Here is a 13,157-nt window from a genome sequence, read left to right as displayed (position 1 = left end):
CTTTCATTTTCTTCTTCTGCTCGCTTCTCACATCTATCAACTCAGCTTCAATGGACCTATTTAGTGGAAATAAGATGACTTATAAGTAGTTTGTCTTTACTTTATTTATCAGCGGATGTATTTTGAGGTCACTCTACACGTTGCCTTTATTTATTATAAAGAAGGGAACAATCCAAAACATCCCAAAGTGTTTATTACAATTAGTATTTCAAATCTACAATGAGCAGTTTCTAGGTAATAACACACTGGATTGGCTGAGGATGATTATTGTGTCATTGCTGCTTTTGCTAATCACAACAAATCGTTAAGTTTTTGTTTTTTTTAACATCCTACAGTGGCCACGTTCAAAATAAGCAGATGTGCTTGTTTTTTTCTCTGTGAGTCTGAAAGGTGTGGGCAGAAATACGTTTAACAGCGTCTATTTCTGGCTCTCCGGTGCCTTTATTCAGAAGAGCTAAGCATTTCCAGATGCGCACCAGAGCTCAGACGTAACAATATTGCCATATTTGGTATGGCAGTAGCCTACATTATTAACATATTTCTCTCCCTTTGGCCGGCATTCCTGACAGCTTAAAGGGTTGTTAAATATGTTCTTCATGGAGGGGAAATTCCTCCGCATTCACTCCTTGAGGCAGTTTGACTTTTCACGCAATTTGTCCACGTTTGGTGGTGGTGGGGGGACGTGGACGTGGGTCCTGTTGTAGGTGAAGTGATCCAATTCTCCTCAAGAGATGTTGTGTTAGTAGTGTTGGTGGGGGGAGACAAATACTTGGTCGCTTCCTTTTTTTTTTTTTTTTTTGTTGTTGTTTTTCTTCTCTCTTTCTTTTTGTTTTTTTTACAACAAGGGTTTCAATAAGTCCCTTCCACCTGACTTTTAAATTTATTCCGATTTATAAAAACTTTGAGCTGAGAGATGCGTAAATACGCATTATAAAGCGTTATTACTGCCGTGAAGTTCTAGGAGAATCCAGAGGGGATCATTTGCGTGGAGGCTGAGTGTTTTTGTTTGTGTTAGGAAAAAAAAAATCGGACATTTCAACACTTCTCCCTCCCCTGTAGCCTCATGTGTAAACTTAGTATACCGATACACTGAGACAGCAGCACTGGACAAGAGCCTCTCCGGTGAGTTTGGACTTTATTTTATTTTTGAACTTTGATGGTTTATGAATAAGACACGTGTTTATACATCCTATACAATATCTGTGAACTTGAACAAATGCAGTTGAACTTACTATTAACATAAAAGAGAGTCATAAAATTGTGTAAAAGGTACTTGGATACTCAAACCTGAGGTTGGGTTTTTTTTTCTCATTTTACTGTCTTCTTGAAGCATGACTTTCTCCACACTGGATAAGGTTTTGTTTTGTGGTTGTACTGTTGCATACTTCCAATTCAAGACACTAGATGGTGATGTGTGAAGAACAACCTGCTGTTTTTAATTCCAACATTGACCGCTCTCCAAAAAGTTAGGAGTCACTCCATTTCCAAAAATGAGAAGGTCTTATTCACATGATTTTACCGTTGATCCGTTCAGCCTCTTACTCATGTCTGTCTGTCTGTCTGTCTGAACTGGAGGTGCGCCGGTGTGTGCAGCCTATTTGGACAGGGGGTGTGTCCTTGTGAGCACGTGTGCAGTGGCGTGGCGTGGATTGCAAAACCATTTGGTGCAAATGTGTCTTCAGGTTTGGCCATGAACATGTCGATTTCTAAACTTTGACTCACTTGATGTTCAGTTTACTTGAAATAGATCTTACTATTAATCCTGAGGGGACCAGGGCAAATTTGTATATACAACATCGATGATGATGATGATGATGATGTGTGTGTGTGTGTGTGTGTGTGTGTGTGTGTGTGTGTGTGTGTGTGTGTGTGTGTGTGTGTGTGTGTGTGTGTGTGTGTGTGTGTGTGCGTGTGCGTGTGTGTATGTCACAACGACAGGAAACAGTGTTTTCGTTGTATGTCATGGGATAATAACAAGCCGTAATATTCATTCCATACAGTAATTACTTGTTCAGTTTAGGATACATGCCAAAAGCTGGATGTGTGTCTCCATGTTGTAATTGCTCTGACATAATAGTTTCCACTAAGGCTTTATGTGAACCTCCATCATGCATACACCAACCCACTTTCCTCTGCTGCTCAGTAATGAGTAGAAGGTCCCCCCTCATTCATAAAAAAAAAAAAAGATGATTGCATTGTGCTCCATAATGGGACAGTCTGAGCAGTTTCACAGCCACTAGCTCAGATGTTAAAGTAATTTCACTGCCGACCTTTGCATGAGAGATTGTGGATTGTGCTGTGGGTCAAAGCGATGGAAACGCATTGTCAGATCCCACCAGGGCCTCTCTCAGCTGAAGATATGGTGGCTCCCTGATGGGAAGCCATTGGTCCAAAACCCTTCTCAGCCTCCTCTCGTAATGTCCAAGTGACTTGTCGGAGGAAAACAGGACGGTCTTTCATGTCTAAATAACATATTCCATTGTAGTACTATTCAAGATAAATGTCTGAACTAGTATGCAGTGTGTACACGCAACACTTCCACTCTCTGACTGCTTGTGGAGCAGCAGGAAGTGTGATAAGTTACGATGTGCTCTGGTGTGAAGGGCTGCCAAAGTGGAGCCAGGGATTAAAACACTGAGTCCAGTTAAAAAGAATTATTGAACTGACACGGCAAAGCAAACTTACTGGCTTGTAAGTTTGGGTGATATGTGAACATAATGTTTACCTTTTCGTTCAGTCATTAGTTTACGTGAACAATCTTTTGGAGCCATTTGATAAACAGCTGCAGCCACGCTGCCTGTTGTAAGCTACGTTATAATTTATTCCAATGTTTAACACCTTTCCTCCAGAGGCAAACGAAAGCAGAATGGGGGATATCTACCCCTACATGGCCCATGTACATGGATTACATACACATAGTGATCAGATTCTATGAATAGTCATTGTTTTATTCAGTGAGAAAAACAACACTAATGTTTACTTATGACTTTGTCCTGAACATTTAGACTTTTTTCTCACAGGTCTCTTTCTTTTCTCATTTCAATACCTAATTTAAATCTCATTTCTTGACATGCTGACTGAATATTTTGTCCTTTTCATATTTTTGTTTCACTATTATTCTTATTTAATTTCCCAAAATATTACAACTATCTACTCATATTCTCAAAACTTTATTCTCAAGAACAGCAAGACAATGACATATATTCTTAGAGATTGATAATAAATTTAAGACATTATGAATACTACACATCAGCTCTGGTTCAATCTCTGAAAATGTTTATAAACCCTGGTTTATGTATGTGTACCAACTCTAATACTTTCCTGGTATATAGTCCAGCCCAACTCCAAAATTGTATCACAAAGTCAAAGTCACATTGACGTTGACATTTCTTTTTTTAGAGAAGTTATTATTTCAGAATACAACAACAAGCAGACAGAGCTGGATCAATTGAAAAGGCCATTTCATAATCTTATTAAAGCACAAGTACTTGTTGTCTATTTTTCTCCTCTAAGTTTTTTATTTTTTCCCTCATCTGTGCTTGCACAGTCTCCGATCAGCAGTTGAACCTGGCTGACTTCAGAGCAAGTATTATACATTTCTGACTTTTGCAATGTTAATATCATGTCATATGGTTTCAAAATTATTGTGCAAGGAAAAGAACACGGTGATCTTTGTGAAATGCAAGCAGTTTAACCATCACACGCCAACTTATTACCAAAGAAATCTCAGGAAAATGCCAACTTTATCAACAAATGACAAAAAAGGGAACTTTCTCTTTGTGAAAAGCTTTCAGCGGTAACCTAAGGACACATTTTCCATTAAGTGTCTACCACAGGGGTATTATGTGATGACGCGTTATTGTCTGACATCATGAATTTGCATAGCAAGTGCACTAAAGGCGAAATATGGCAGGCACAAATAGCTATATTGAATATTTTGTTATAAAAATGTATGTTTGAGTCGAATACCATTACACTAGTAATAGCAGTCTGCAGGCAAGGGACATTTCTAAAAATAAATTACAGGCGAAAATTACATAAATGTGTGATTGTTTCTATTAAAAACTAAACTATGAAGACTTGGGTCATTAGTTTAACACTGAGCAGTCAGCCATGGCTTGATTTTCCTTATGATTCCTCTCCTGTTTTGTTTTGGTCCGAGGACTGTCCTTCTTGCCACTCAGCCTGGTACTGGTTGCTATATTTTGATGAAATTCTCATTCAGCTCTTAGGAAGCTGTTCCTCAGTTGATGGTGACGTCATCCATAGTTGGTGGTCTGATCCTTATCTGTGCTTTTCCATCTTTTTAAGTGGGCAAAACACTGAACCTCCAACTTATGCATGAGCTGTATAGCTCTGTGCATATCTTGTGATTTCTCTTGTAGATCTTTCATGGATATCCAGGGTCCATGCTGCTTTATCTCAACTGTGGGTGTAGGCGATTGTGAATTAATTGCCAATTTCCTTGAAGTGGAGGATATTTTGTAAGTTGCAGCTGAATGCAGAGTGACTCAAAGATTGCTGAGTAGCTTAAAAAGTTTTGAATGTGACCCTGCAGAAAAGTAGAATGCCCTCTTCTTACCATTTAGATTAGATTATGTAATTAGACCCTAAAACTTAACAGTTCAATATATTTTCTCCACCTGTACAATTTTGCATGTTTGTGTCACTTCTAACCTCTTAGGGTCTCATGATGAGTCCAATCAGTCCTAACTGGCAAAAAAACAAAAGACGTGCTGCTTAGGGTACAGGTTTTTTTTTTTTTTTTTTTCATGTGCAGCTGGGGGTCTGCTTTCATTGGTTTGATTTAGTAGCTGCACAATGTACCGGCCAGGTGTGCCAAAACTATGAGGGCTTTTCCTTCATATAACGTAACCCAAATTCCTCAGCTCAAGTGAAAAGAGAAAAGAAGGGGTCTTTTATTGGGCTAAGTCCTTCCGTGATGAGGAATGATGGGCGGAGAAAAAAAAAGAAAAAAAAGAAGAGAAGTCTGGGTGGGGGCAGGTGTTCGAGGAGGGTGGTGGTGGTTGGTGATCTTGGCTGGAGTGGAAAAAGGAATGTGGGGCTCCTGGAATGTACTGGAATGTTTAGAGCAGTCGGGGATAATTGAGTGAATCTGGAACAAGAAAAGACAAACGGAGGTCCCTCAGTGGAAAAATGTGCTTCTGGGACGTCTGAAGAAACATTCCATCCATTCAGACCACTTCACCGGGGCCAGAATCTTCCTTAGATGGCACCGTGGTGAATATACCCCCCCACCCACACACACACACACACACACACACACACCCCCACCAACCTACCCATCATTCCACACACAAGACGCTGCTTCTTCTTTCACACTTCTCCTGCATGACACTCCACACAAGCAGAAAGTCCACTGTTTAAATATATTCCTTGCACTTGAAGGTTGTGTACATTATTTCTTACGGTCTGCCAACAACAAAGCGGATACATATGTCTTCAACATTTGAGGTTGGGGAATAGAGATGTGAGATTTTTTTCAAATGTAATAGCATCAAAATTGCTGTTACACATGTTACTCTCCTGTCTCCTTTTTTTTTGTCTTTTCTACTTTTTCCAAGTTCACATGTGAGCCTGCTTCCATTCATTGTTTCCCCCCCTGCATGCATTTCACTGGAAAAACTTCTGATTATTCATTGCAAGTTCATACGTTACCGTTTTGCAAGCATACATTTTTTCTCATAATAACATTCACTTCAAAGGTATTTACACAAACTCCACCCGGAAACTTTACATGGCAAGATGTAGGAATTGGCATAATTCTTTTTGCTCCAATACTGTTGTGAATATGAATAACAGAAGGATGATTATTGCTCACCAAAACTTGATTAGAGTGCAGGGTGCCAGTCCGTTTCCCACAATCAGCTGGACCTACTCTCAATTGGAAAAAGAGTGGAAGACGGTACAAGCAGTGTTGCCACAGTTACCTTGAAAAAGTAGTCCGATTACTGATTACTAGTCAAAAGTAACTTAGTTAATTTACTGATTACTTATTTTTAAAAATAACAAAGTTAGATTACAAGTAACTTTTTAGATACTTTCAGCAGTTGCCGACAACTACCTGCCCTATGTGACCTTATAATTGCCCACCAGGGACAAATAAAGTCTTTCATTGATTGATTGATTGAAAAAACCACTGGCTGATTGCAATGTTAAGGTTTATTATTGTTACCTGAACGCCGTCAGAGCGAGTTGGCCTGTGATTGGCTGAGAGTGGAGAAGGGGGCGGGTCAGGTGAGCGTGTGTGTCGGTGTCAGTTTGGTGGAGAATGGTGGAGCGGCGGGTTCAGTTTAATAATAAAGTGGCTTTACAGACAAGAAACTCGCCCTGCTGGACGCTACAATAGTAACGCACAGTGACCGGGATAAGTAACTTTAATCTGATTACTGGTTTGGAAATAGTAACACGTTAGATTACTCGTTACTAACAGAGAAAAATGTTACTAATAAATGCATAGCCCTGATGGATACCACAATGACTTGCTTTTCCATGGAGCCCCGTGGAGAAATAATAGACTGGTTAAAGCTCAAAAAAGACAGTGCAGACAGGTGGAGAAAATCTAAGCTCCACGTTCATTATGGCCTCTACAAAGAAACGCTTCGTATATATATCCTAGAACTAAAACAGGCCAGACAATCTCTCTTCTCTGAGATTATCACCGAACACAGTACTTTGTTTAGTGTTGTGGACAGACTGACAAATCCCTCGCCATCAGTACCTCCTGAACTGTTATCGGATGCATCTTGTAATGAGTTTCATCCCATTTCGCCCAAAAAATGACCCAGATCAGACTGAGTCAGTCAGTGGAGCTCAGACATTACGACTGTAACACCTGAGCCTCCACACAAAGATGTTCTGTCTAATCTGGCAGCTTTTCCCCTGTTAGACTGAGCAGCACTAACTGACATTGTTCAGCACCTCAAACCCACAACAGGCAGCCTTGACTCTCTACTAACAAAGTTTTTTAAAGATGTTTTTAACCGTCTAGCTCCAGATGTACTACAGATAGTCAACAGCTCTCTTCAGACGGGTGTTTCTCCAAAAACTCTAAAGACAGCTGTTATCAAACCTCTTTAAAATAGAGTAATCTGGATGCTTCAGTAATTAGTAATTACAGGCCCATATCAAACCTTTCTTAAGTAAGATTATTGAAAAGGTCGCTTTTACACAACTGGCAAGATGGCGACGATTCTGTGTCAATAGCTAATAATGAATCTGAGCAAATTAAAATCACTTGTGGGGTTCCTCAAGGCTCCATCCTTGGGCCCCTTTTATTTAACTTCTACATGCTCCCACTGGCTCAGATCATGGAACATTACAACGTCATGTATGATAATTACGCAGACGACACACAGCTCTATATATCAGTCAGTGAACGACCACGCCCCCTTATACCGGCTGAGTAAATGCATAAATTAAATGAATGAGTGGATGTGGTAGAACTTTTTACAGCTCAACCCAGAGAAAAGTGAGCTCATTGTTTTTGGCCCCAAAGAAGAAAGGTTAAAGGTCAGTGCTCCTCTTGACTCCAGGTCACTCAGGACATCAAATCAGGCCAGAAGTCTGGGTGTAGTTCTGGACTCAGACCTGAAATTCAACAGCCACATTAAGACAATAACCAAATCAGCTTCCTACCATCTGAACAATATTGAAGAATCAAAGGATTTCTGACCAACAAGATTCTGAGAAACATGCATTTATTTTCAGTAGGTTGGATTATTGTAACGGCGTGTTTACAGGCCTCAGTAAAAAAGTGCAGCTCATCCACCTTACACCAACACAAAGAGGGTGGAGCACATTACACCCGTTCTCCAATCCCTGCACTGGCTGCCTGGGTGTCAAAAGATTGACTTCAGAATCTTCCTTCTGATCTATAAAGCTTTGAATGGTCTCGGGCCTAAATACATCTCAGATTGACTTGTAGAATATCAAACCTCCGGACCTCTGAGGTCCTCAGGAAGAGGTTTACTCAGTGAAACAAACAAGGTGAAGCAGCCTTTAGTTCCTACGCTCCTCACCTGTGGAACATACTTCCTGAACACCTGAAGACTGCTGACACACGCACTTCTTTTAAATCAGGGCTTAAAACATTCTTATTTGCACAGGTTTTCGAATAAACAATAGACTTATTTTATTAAATTTATCTTAATAAATCTCTTACCTTATTTATTCTTTTTATGCTGTTTTGAAAACTTTTACACTTCTTTAAAGCTTTAATGTATTTATTTTATTAATATATTATATCTTTGTAAAGTTTTTCTGTATTTCTTTAATTTCTTTGTAAAGCACTGTGAATTGCCCTGTGTTTGAATGGTGCGCTATAAATAAGTTTGCCTTGCCTTGCCTTGCTTTCTATCTGAGTTTTAAATAGGATCGCTAATATTTCAAGCAACAGTTGGATGCAAACCAACAGGAAGTAAAACCACAAGACATCGCAAAAACTGTCGAACATGTTGAAGTTGTGCATGAAATTATACATGGAAATATTGATTTTGATTCCATTTATTTTTTTAACCACAGCTTAAAGATATCCATATATTTGTATCGGTAAAGACGTTTTATTATGATGGCACGTTGATATATATATAGATATATTGTTGGGCAAAATAAGGAAATGAAAGGCAGTGGTTCACGGACTGCCTCGGTGATGCAGTGTAAAATCGATTGAGCCTTGGGCTTCACAGTGTGTGTGTGTGTGATTGTCACTTGTTGGGCTGGACGCCTCGCTGAGGGCTGACTTTACGTAGGGTACACGTGATGGTCGGTGCGCGTCACACTGTGTAGGAGGCGTGTGTAAATAAAGAAATAAAAAAAATAAAAAAAAACTAAACAATTAACCGGGGCACAGCAAAGCAATCCAGGCAGCATCGGGTCAACTGATTGTAGCGGTTCCTAATTCATTTGCTTGAGTTGCCTGTTTGGGTTGTTTTTCCAGTCGTTTTTTTTTTTTTTTTTTTTCCCCCACAGCAGATTTGAGCGTGCCAAGTGACGGAAAAGAAAAAAAAAAAAGAAAAAAAAAAAAAAGAAAAGAAACATGGCTGGTTTGATGGCAGGTTTCGCTCATTACACCCACGCCGTTGTCCGGGGAATCCCAGCGTCCCTGGCCACAGAGGCGCTCCGGGACGTCGCGGCGGAGGTGGACCTGGCCAAGGCGCGGAAGGAGCACGAGGCGTACGTCGAGGTCCTGAAGACGGTCGGGCTGGAGGTGGTCGGGCTCCCCGCGGACGAGTCGCTCCCGGACTGCGTGTTCGTGGAGGACGCGGCCGTGGTGTGCGGTGACACGGCTCTCATCACCAGACCCGGGGCAGAGTGCCGGAGGAAAGAGGTAGGGAAGTGTCAGCATGGTTCAGTACTCCGAAAAGAAAAAAAAAAAAAGTTTGACGTGAAAGTGAAAAGGAAGCCCCCCCACACACGCCCCCCTTCTCTAGTTTGCGTGTTGTGCGCACTTGGCATGCAATTAATAAGCTGTAGGGATGTGAAGGATGCTGCACCGCTAAACGTCAAGGCGGTTTACCTGAGGATATTTCATCCCATTAGATCGATTTGAAATATCAATGAGAGAAAACATGTACCAAGCAAAAGCATGGTTTCCCACCCATGTCTGTTTCAGCTCACAATTAACTTAATAAGCGCTTTCCTCCAAGCAGCAGTGCCAAATAAAACCATGCGCTAAAATGTATGAAACTTTAGATTCGGGAAGGTTTACTTGGCAGAAGGTCTTCACATTTGTCCAACTGCACCATATAAGATCATATAATAACCATAAGGGCTATACAAAGCGATATTTTGATTATTAGGCATGAGGAAACGCCCATTTGAAAGACAATACCCTTTGTCTACTCTATGAGCAGCACAGTAGAAAAATAATAGTATGAAAATGAATGCGTCAGTTGTTTCTGCATATTTACTGGTCGCTTTTGTACCGTTTACTGCAATTGTGTCACTGCAGCATCCTTGAATGTGCAACTTTGTAACTCACCCAGTTTATTGTCTCATTAGGACCCAGACAAGACTTTCAGAGGATGAGATAGAAAAGCTGAGACATGCAATGCAGGAAGTGAAAGGCTCCACAACTCTGCCGAAGAATAAATGAATGAAAACTTTAGTTCTGAACACAAAACAACAGTTCTCGGTTGCCTAGTGGGGGTGACTGCATTGTAAGTTATTTGTCTGTGTGTGTGTGTGTGTGTGTGTGTGTGTGTGTGTGTGTGTGTGTGTGTGTGTGTGTGTGTGTGTGTGTGTGTGTGTGTGTGTGTGTTGGAAAAGCATTCGTGTTTGAATGACAATGAGCGAAACGGTGGGACGGATTCTGTGAAAGCCCCTGTCATTTCACATCACTGTCACTTTACTTGGCTGACTGGTGCTAATGGTCCCCAGCCTCACTGGCGGCAGGGATATTGATTGAAAAGCTTGGTGCTGCTACCTTCAGCTACCGCATTTCTTTCTTTCTATTTTTTTTAATTCTTTTAACTGAATAAGGTGCGAGTTACATATGCATATATATTTGTCAAAGCACTTTTCCAAAAGCTTTTATCAGATTCAACCTTTTAAAATGAATCATAGTTCATGCATAGATGGTAGTGCTTGTCCTGCTCATGGAAGAAGTCAGCTGTGATTAAAATGTAAATTTATAAATAAAATGTTTGGGAAAACGGGCCTGTAAAATCCCAGAAGATCTCCACTGAATGCTTGACCAAACCACTGAGGTATCAGCCAGAATTATAAACGACTGAGCTGAACTGGATGCTTTTCTTCTTAATGACAGATCATTTTCAAGGTAAATAACATTTCATCATCACTGTATGAATGAAATTGCTGCGAACTGCTGGATGCTTGGTGAAAAAAATAACAATTTCACATTGAACTGAGTACAAGTTATTTTTCTACTGTACATTCAAGGTTATGCGGCACTATGATGATTCGCCTTGAGGGATGATGCGTTTGTACTCAATAATGTTCATCGACGCTTTAATGCATCTGGACTGTTCACATTGGCACACAAAGGACAGACCTATTTCTCATTGATCCCATCCGGTGTCATGCCTTTTCTTTTTGACATTTCTGTATGTGAGGTTGAAGAGAGGTGCTCATAAACACTTCAGATGTTTTCCTCATAAAACACCCAGTGCAGTAAAGTGTATTACTATCACATTAAGAAAATGGCTCCATAATACGACAAAAAAAACCCAGATCATTGTCTGTGGTGATGCAGACGGTTCAAGACGGACCTTTTGAGGGTCACTCAGCTAAACCAGAATGACCTGCATTATAGCCATCAGTGCGAGTACAGTCCGGGTTTTGTTTTATTTTCATACAGCCGTTGTTTACAGCTGTTTCACTTACAACACTTCAGCATATTTGATTTGTTAAGATGTATGTCTGAAAGTTCAGTTGGTTTTGATTGTGTAAAGAAATACCCTCTAATTTCTTACGGTAGATAATTTTGAGTAATCCAGACACCAGTGTCACAGGTTTCTAATCTTGATTTTGCATGGACCGTTCACTTATCATTAACTTGGGCGGCTGTTGCTTGTGATCACTTAGACTTTGTGAAGATCTTTGGACTGCCATTTGATGATAAGATTTTTCCATCTTCCCTTTGCTTCTGCTCATGTTATCATTCTTAAATGGCTACAAGAGGGGGGGATTAAACAGTCATTGATATCATCTGACATTGATTCCCTCTACTCTTTAAAGTATAACACCGTAATATTTGTTTTCAATCCTTAGACGTTCCTGCTGGTGGCACATTGGGTAAAAGCTTAACGCTGACTGTGGCGATCCTGAGTTTTAATTCCAGTCAGGAAGGGTATCCGAGGTAATAACTAGCCAAGTGTATTGGAAAATTTACATTGATTGCTGTAGTGACCCATGAAACAGCTGAATAGACAGTTCTTCTGATTGTGCCACGTAATAGATGGATAACAATAGAACAAATAGAGGTAATCAGACCTTTTTTGGAAGTTGGAGGATCTCCATCTATTGGGCTGTAGGTTAAAAGCTTGAGTAGTGATAGACTGATTCCACTGTTTTAGTCTGCAGACGCAGAGCAGTATCTTGTCTGGGTTAATCTTTTGTTAAAATTAAACATTAGTCTAAGTCAGTCATGTGTTCTTTCTTGTTTTTCATGGAACTGCTTAAGAATCACAAGAAATGGCAAACATTTTCTGAGGAGCACCAATGGCAATTGTTTTCCTAATGTAAAACATCAAAAAGAAAACTTAAAGGTAGTCAGGAACATAATTTCTAAGATGCTGTGATACCGTGGCAATTCAAAGGTTTTGGATTTGACTTCATGCATTAATGCACTTGCTTTATCACAATATAAAAACACTTTACAGTGGCATTATATGGCTCAACGGCAGTCAGTGGATGACACCCCCACCCTAATGTGGGACAGGGAAATCTGGCACTCACTAGTGAACATCATCTCCGATAGATAGCTGTATGTGCTTTTGTAGATGACTGTAGTCCTTCTGTCACAGCCAGTGACTTTTTGCACTTGAAACACATGGTTGTCAATGCTATCAATATCTGTACTTTTTACATATCTCTTCAATGAATGTACAAATATATCTAAATAAATAAATATCTAACAATGCAGAGAAAGCTGATAAAATGTGTAATTGATTATTGATTGTAGCTCTACAACCTTTTCCATGTGCAAACACTGAAACCTCAGTACAGTTCCACATTTCAAAATAGTTGATGCATTTCTTACCAAAATATTAGTGATATGCTATATTGTGATGCGTTTTCCGCCGCATTGGGACTAAAAGTCGGTTTCAGTGAGCTTTCATGTGGAAGTTTTTTCTTGCAAATGCAGATAGGTTGGGGTTGATTGAGGAATTTATGCAACAGTAATGGTGACAAACTGTCTCTTGTTCATTGTCTGATGCAACAAACAGGTAAAGAAATTGGATGGATTTAATGATGATAAAGAAGAGTAAATATGAAACTATATAAAAACAGCTGCAGGTGCTCTGTCTACGCTGGTACACAGGAAGCTTTCAGAGATTCATAGGCAGCGTTGAACAAAGCTGTTTTTGCAAATGCAGAGAAGAAACATGCTTGAAGAAATGTTTGTTGTAAAAATATGGCATGGTGAGGAAACGGAAAGGAAGAGTGCACTG

The 13,157-nt window shown here is 40.0% G+C and overlaps 1 protein-coding gene across 3 annotated transcripts in view; it reads left to right on the top strand.

Annotated features, from left to right (window-relative positions):
• Positions 1–1,078: 1,078 nt before the first annotated feature.
• Positions 1,079–13,157, top strand: part of ddah1 (dimethylarginine dimethylaminohydrolase 1) — an 86,868-nt gene continuing 74,789 nt past the window's right edge. Inside the window, exons 1-2 of one of the 3 annotated variants that reach the window (XM_080473803.1) lie at positions 1,079–1,122; positions 8,992–9,349. In XM_080473803.1, coding sequence (XP_080329929.1) covers positions 9,059–9,349 — 291 coding nt within the window. In that variant the 5' untranslated portion in view covers positions 1,079–1,122; positions 8,992–9,058. Of the gene's footprint in view, positions 1,123–8,855; positions 9,350–13,157 lie in introns of those variants that run through there. The other 2 variants (XM_080473804.1, XM_080473802.1) reach the window with 2 other exon arrangements.

This window comes from Lipophrys pholis, assembly GCF_963383615.2.
Source record: "Lipophrys pholis genome assembly, chromosome: 10".
NCBI classification, from domain to species: domain Eukaryota; kingdom Metazoa; phylum Chordata; class Actinopteri; order Blenniiformes; family Blenniidae; genus Lipophrys; species Lipophrys pholis.
Note: the sequence above shows the minus strand (reverse complement) of the source record. Positions and strands in the feature narration are given on the sequence as shown.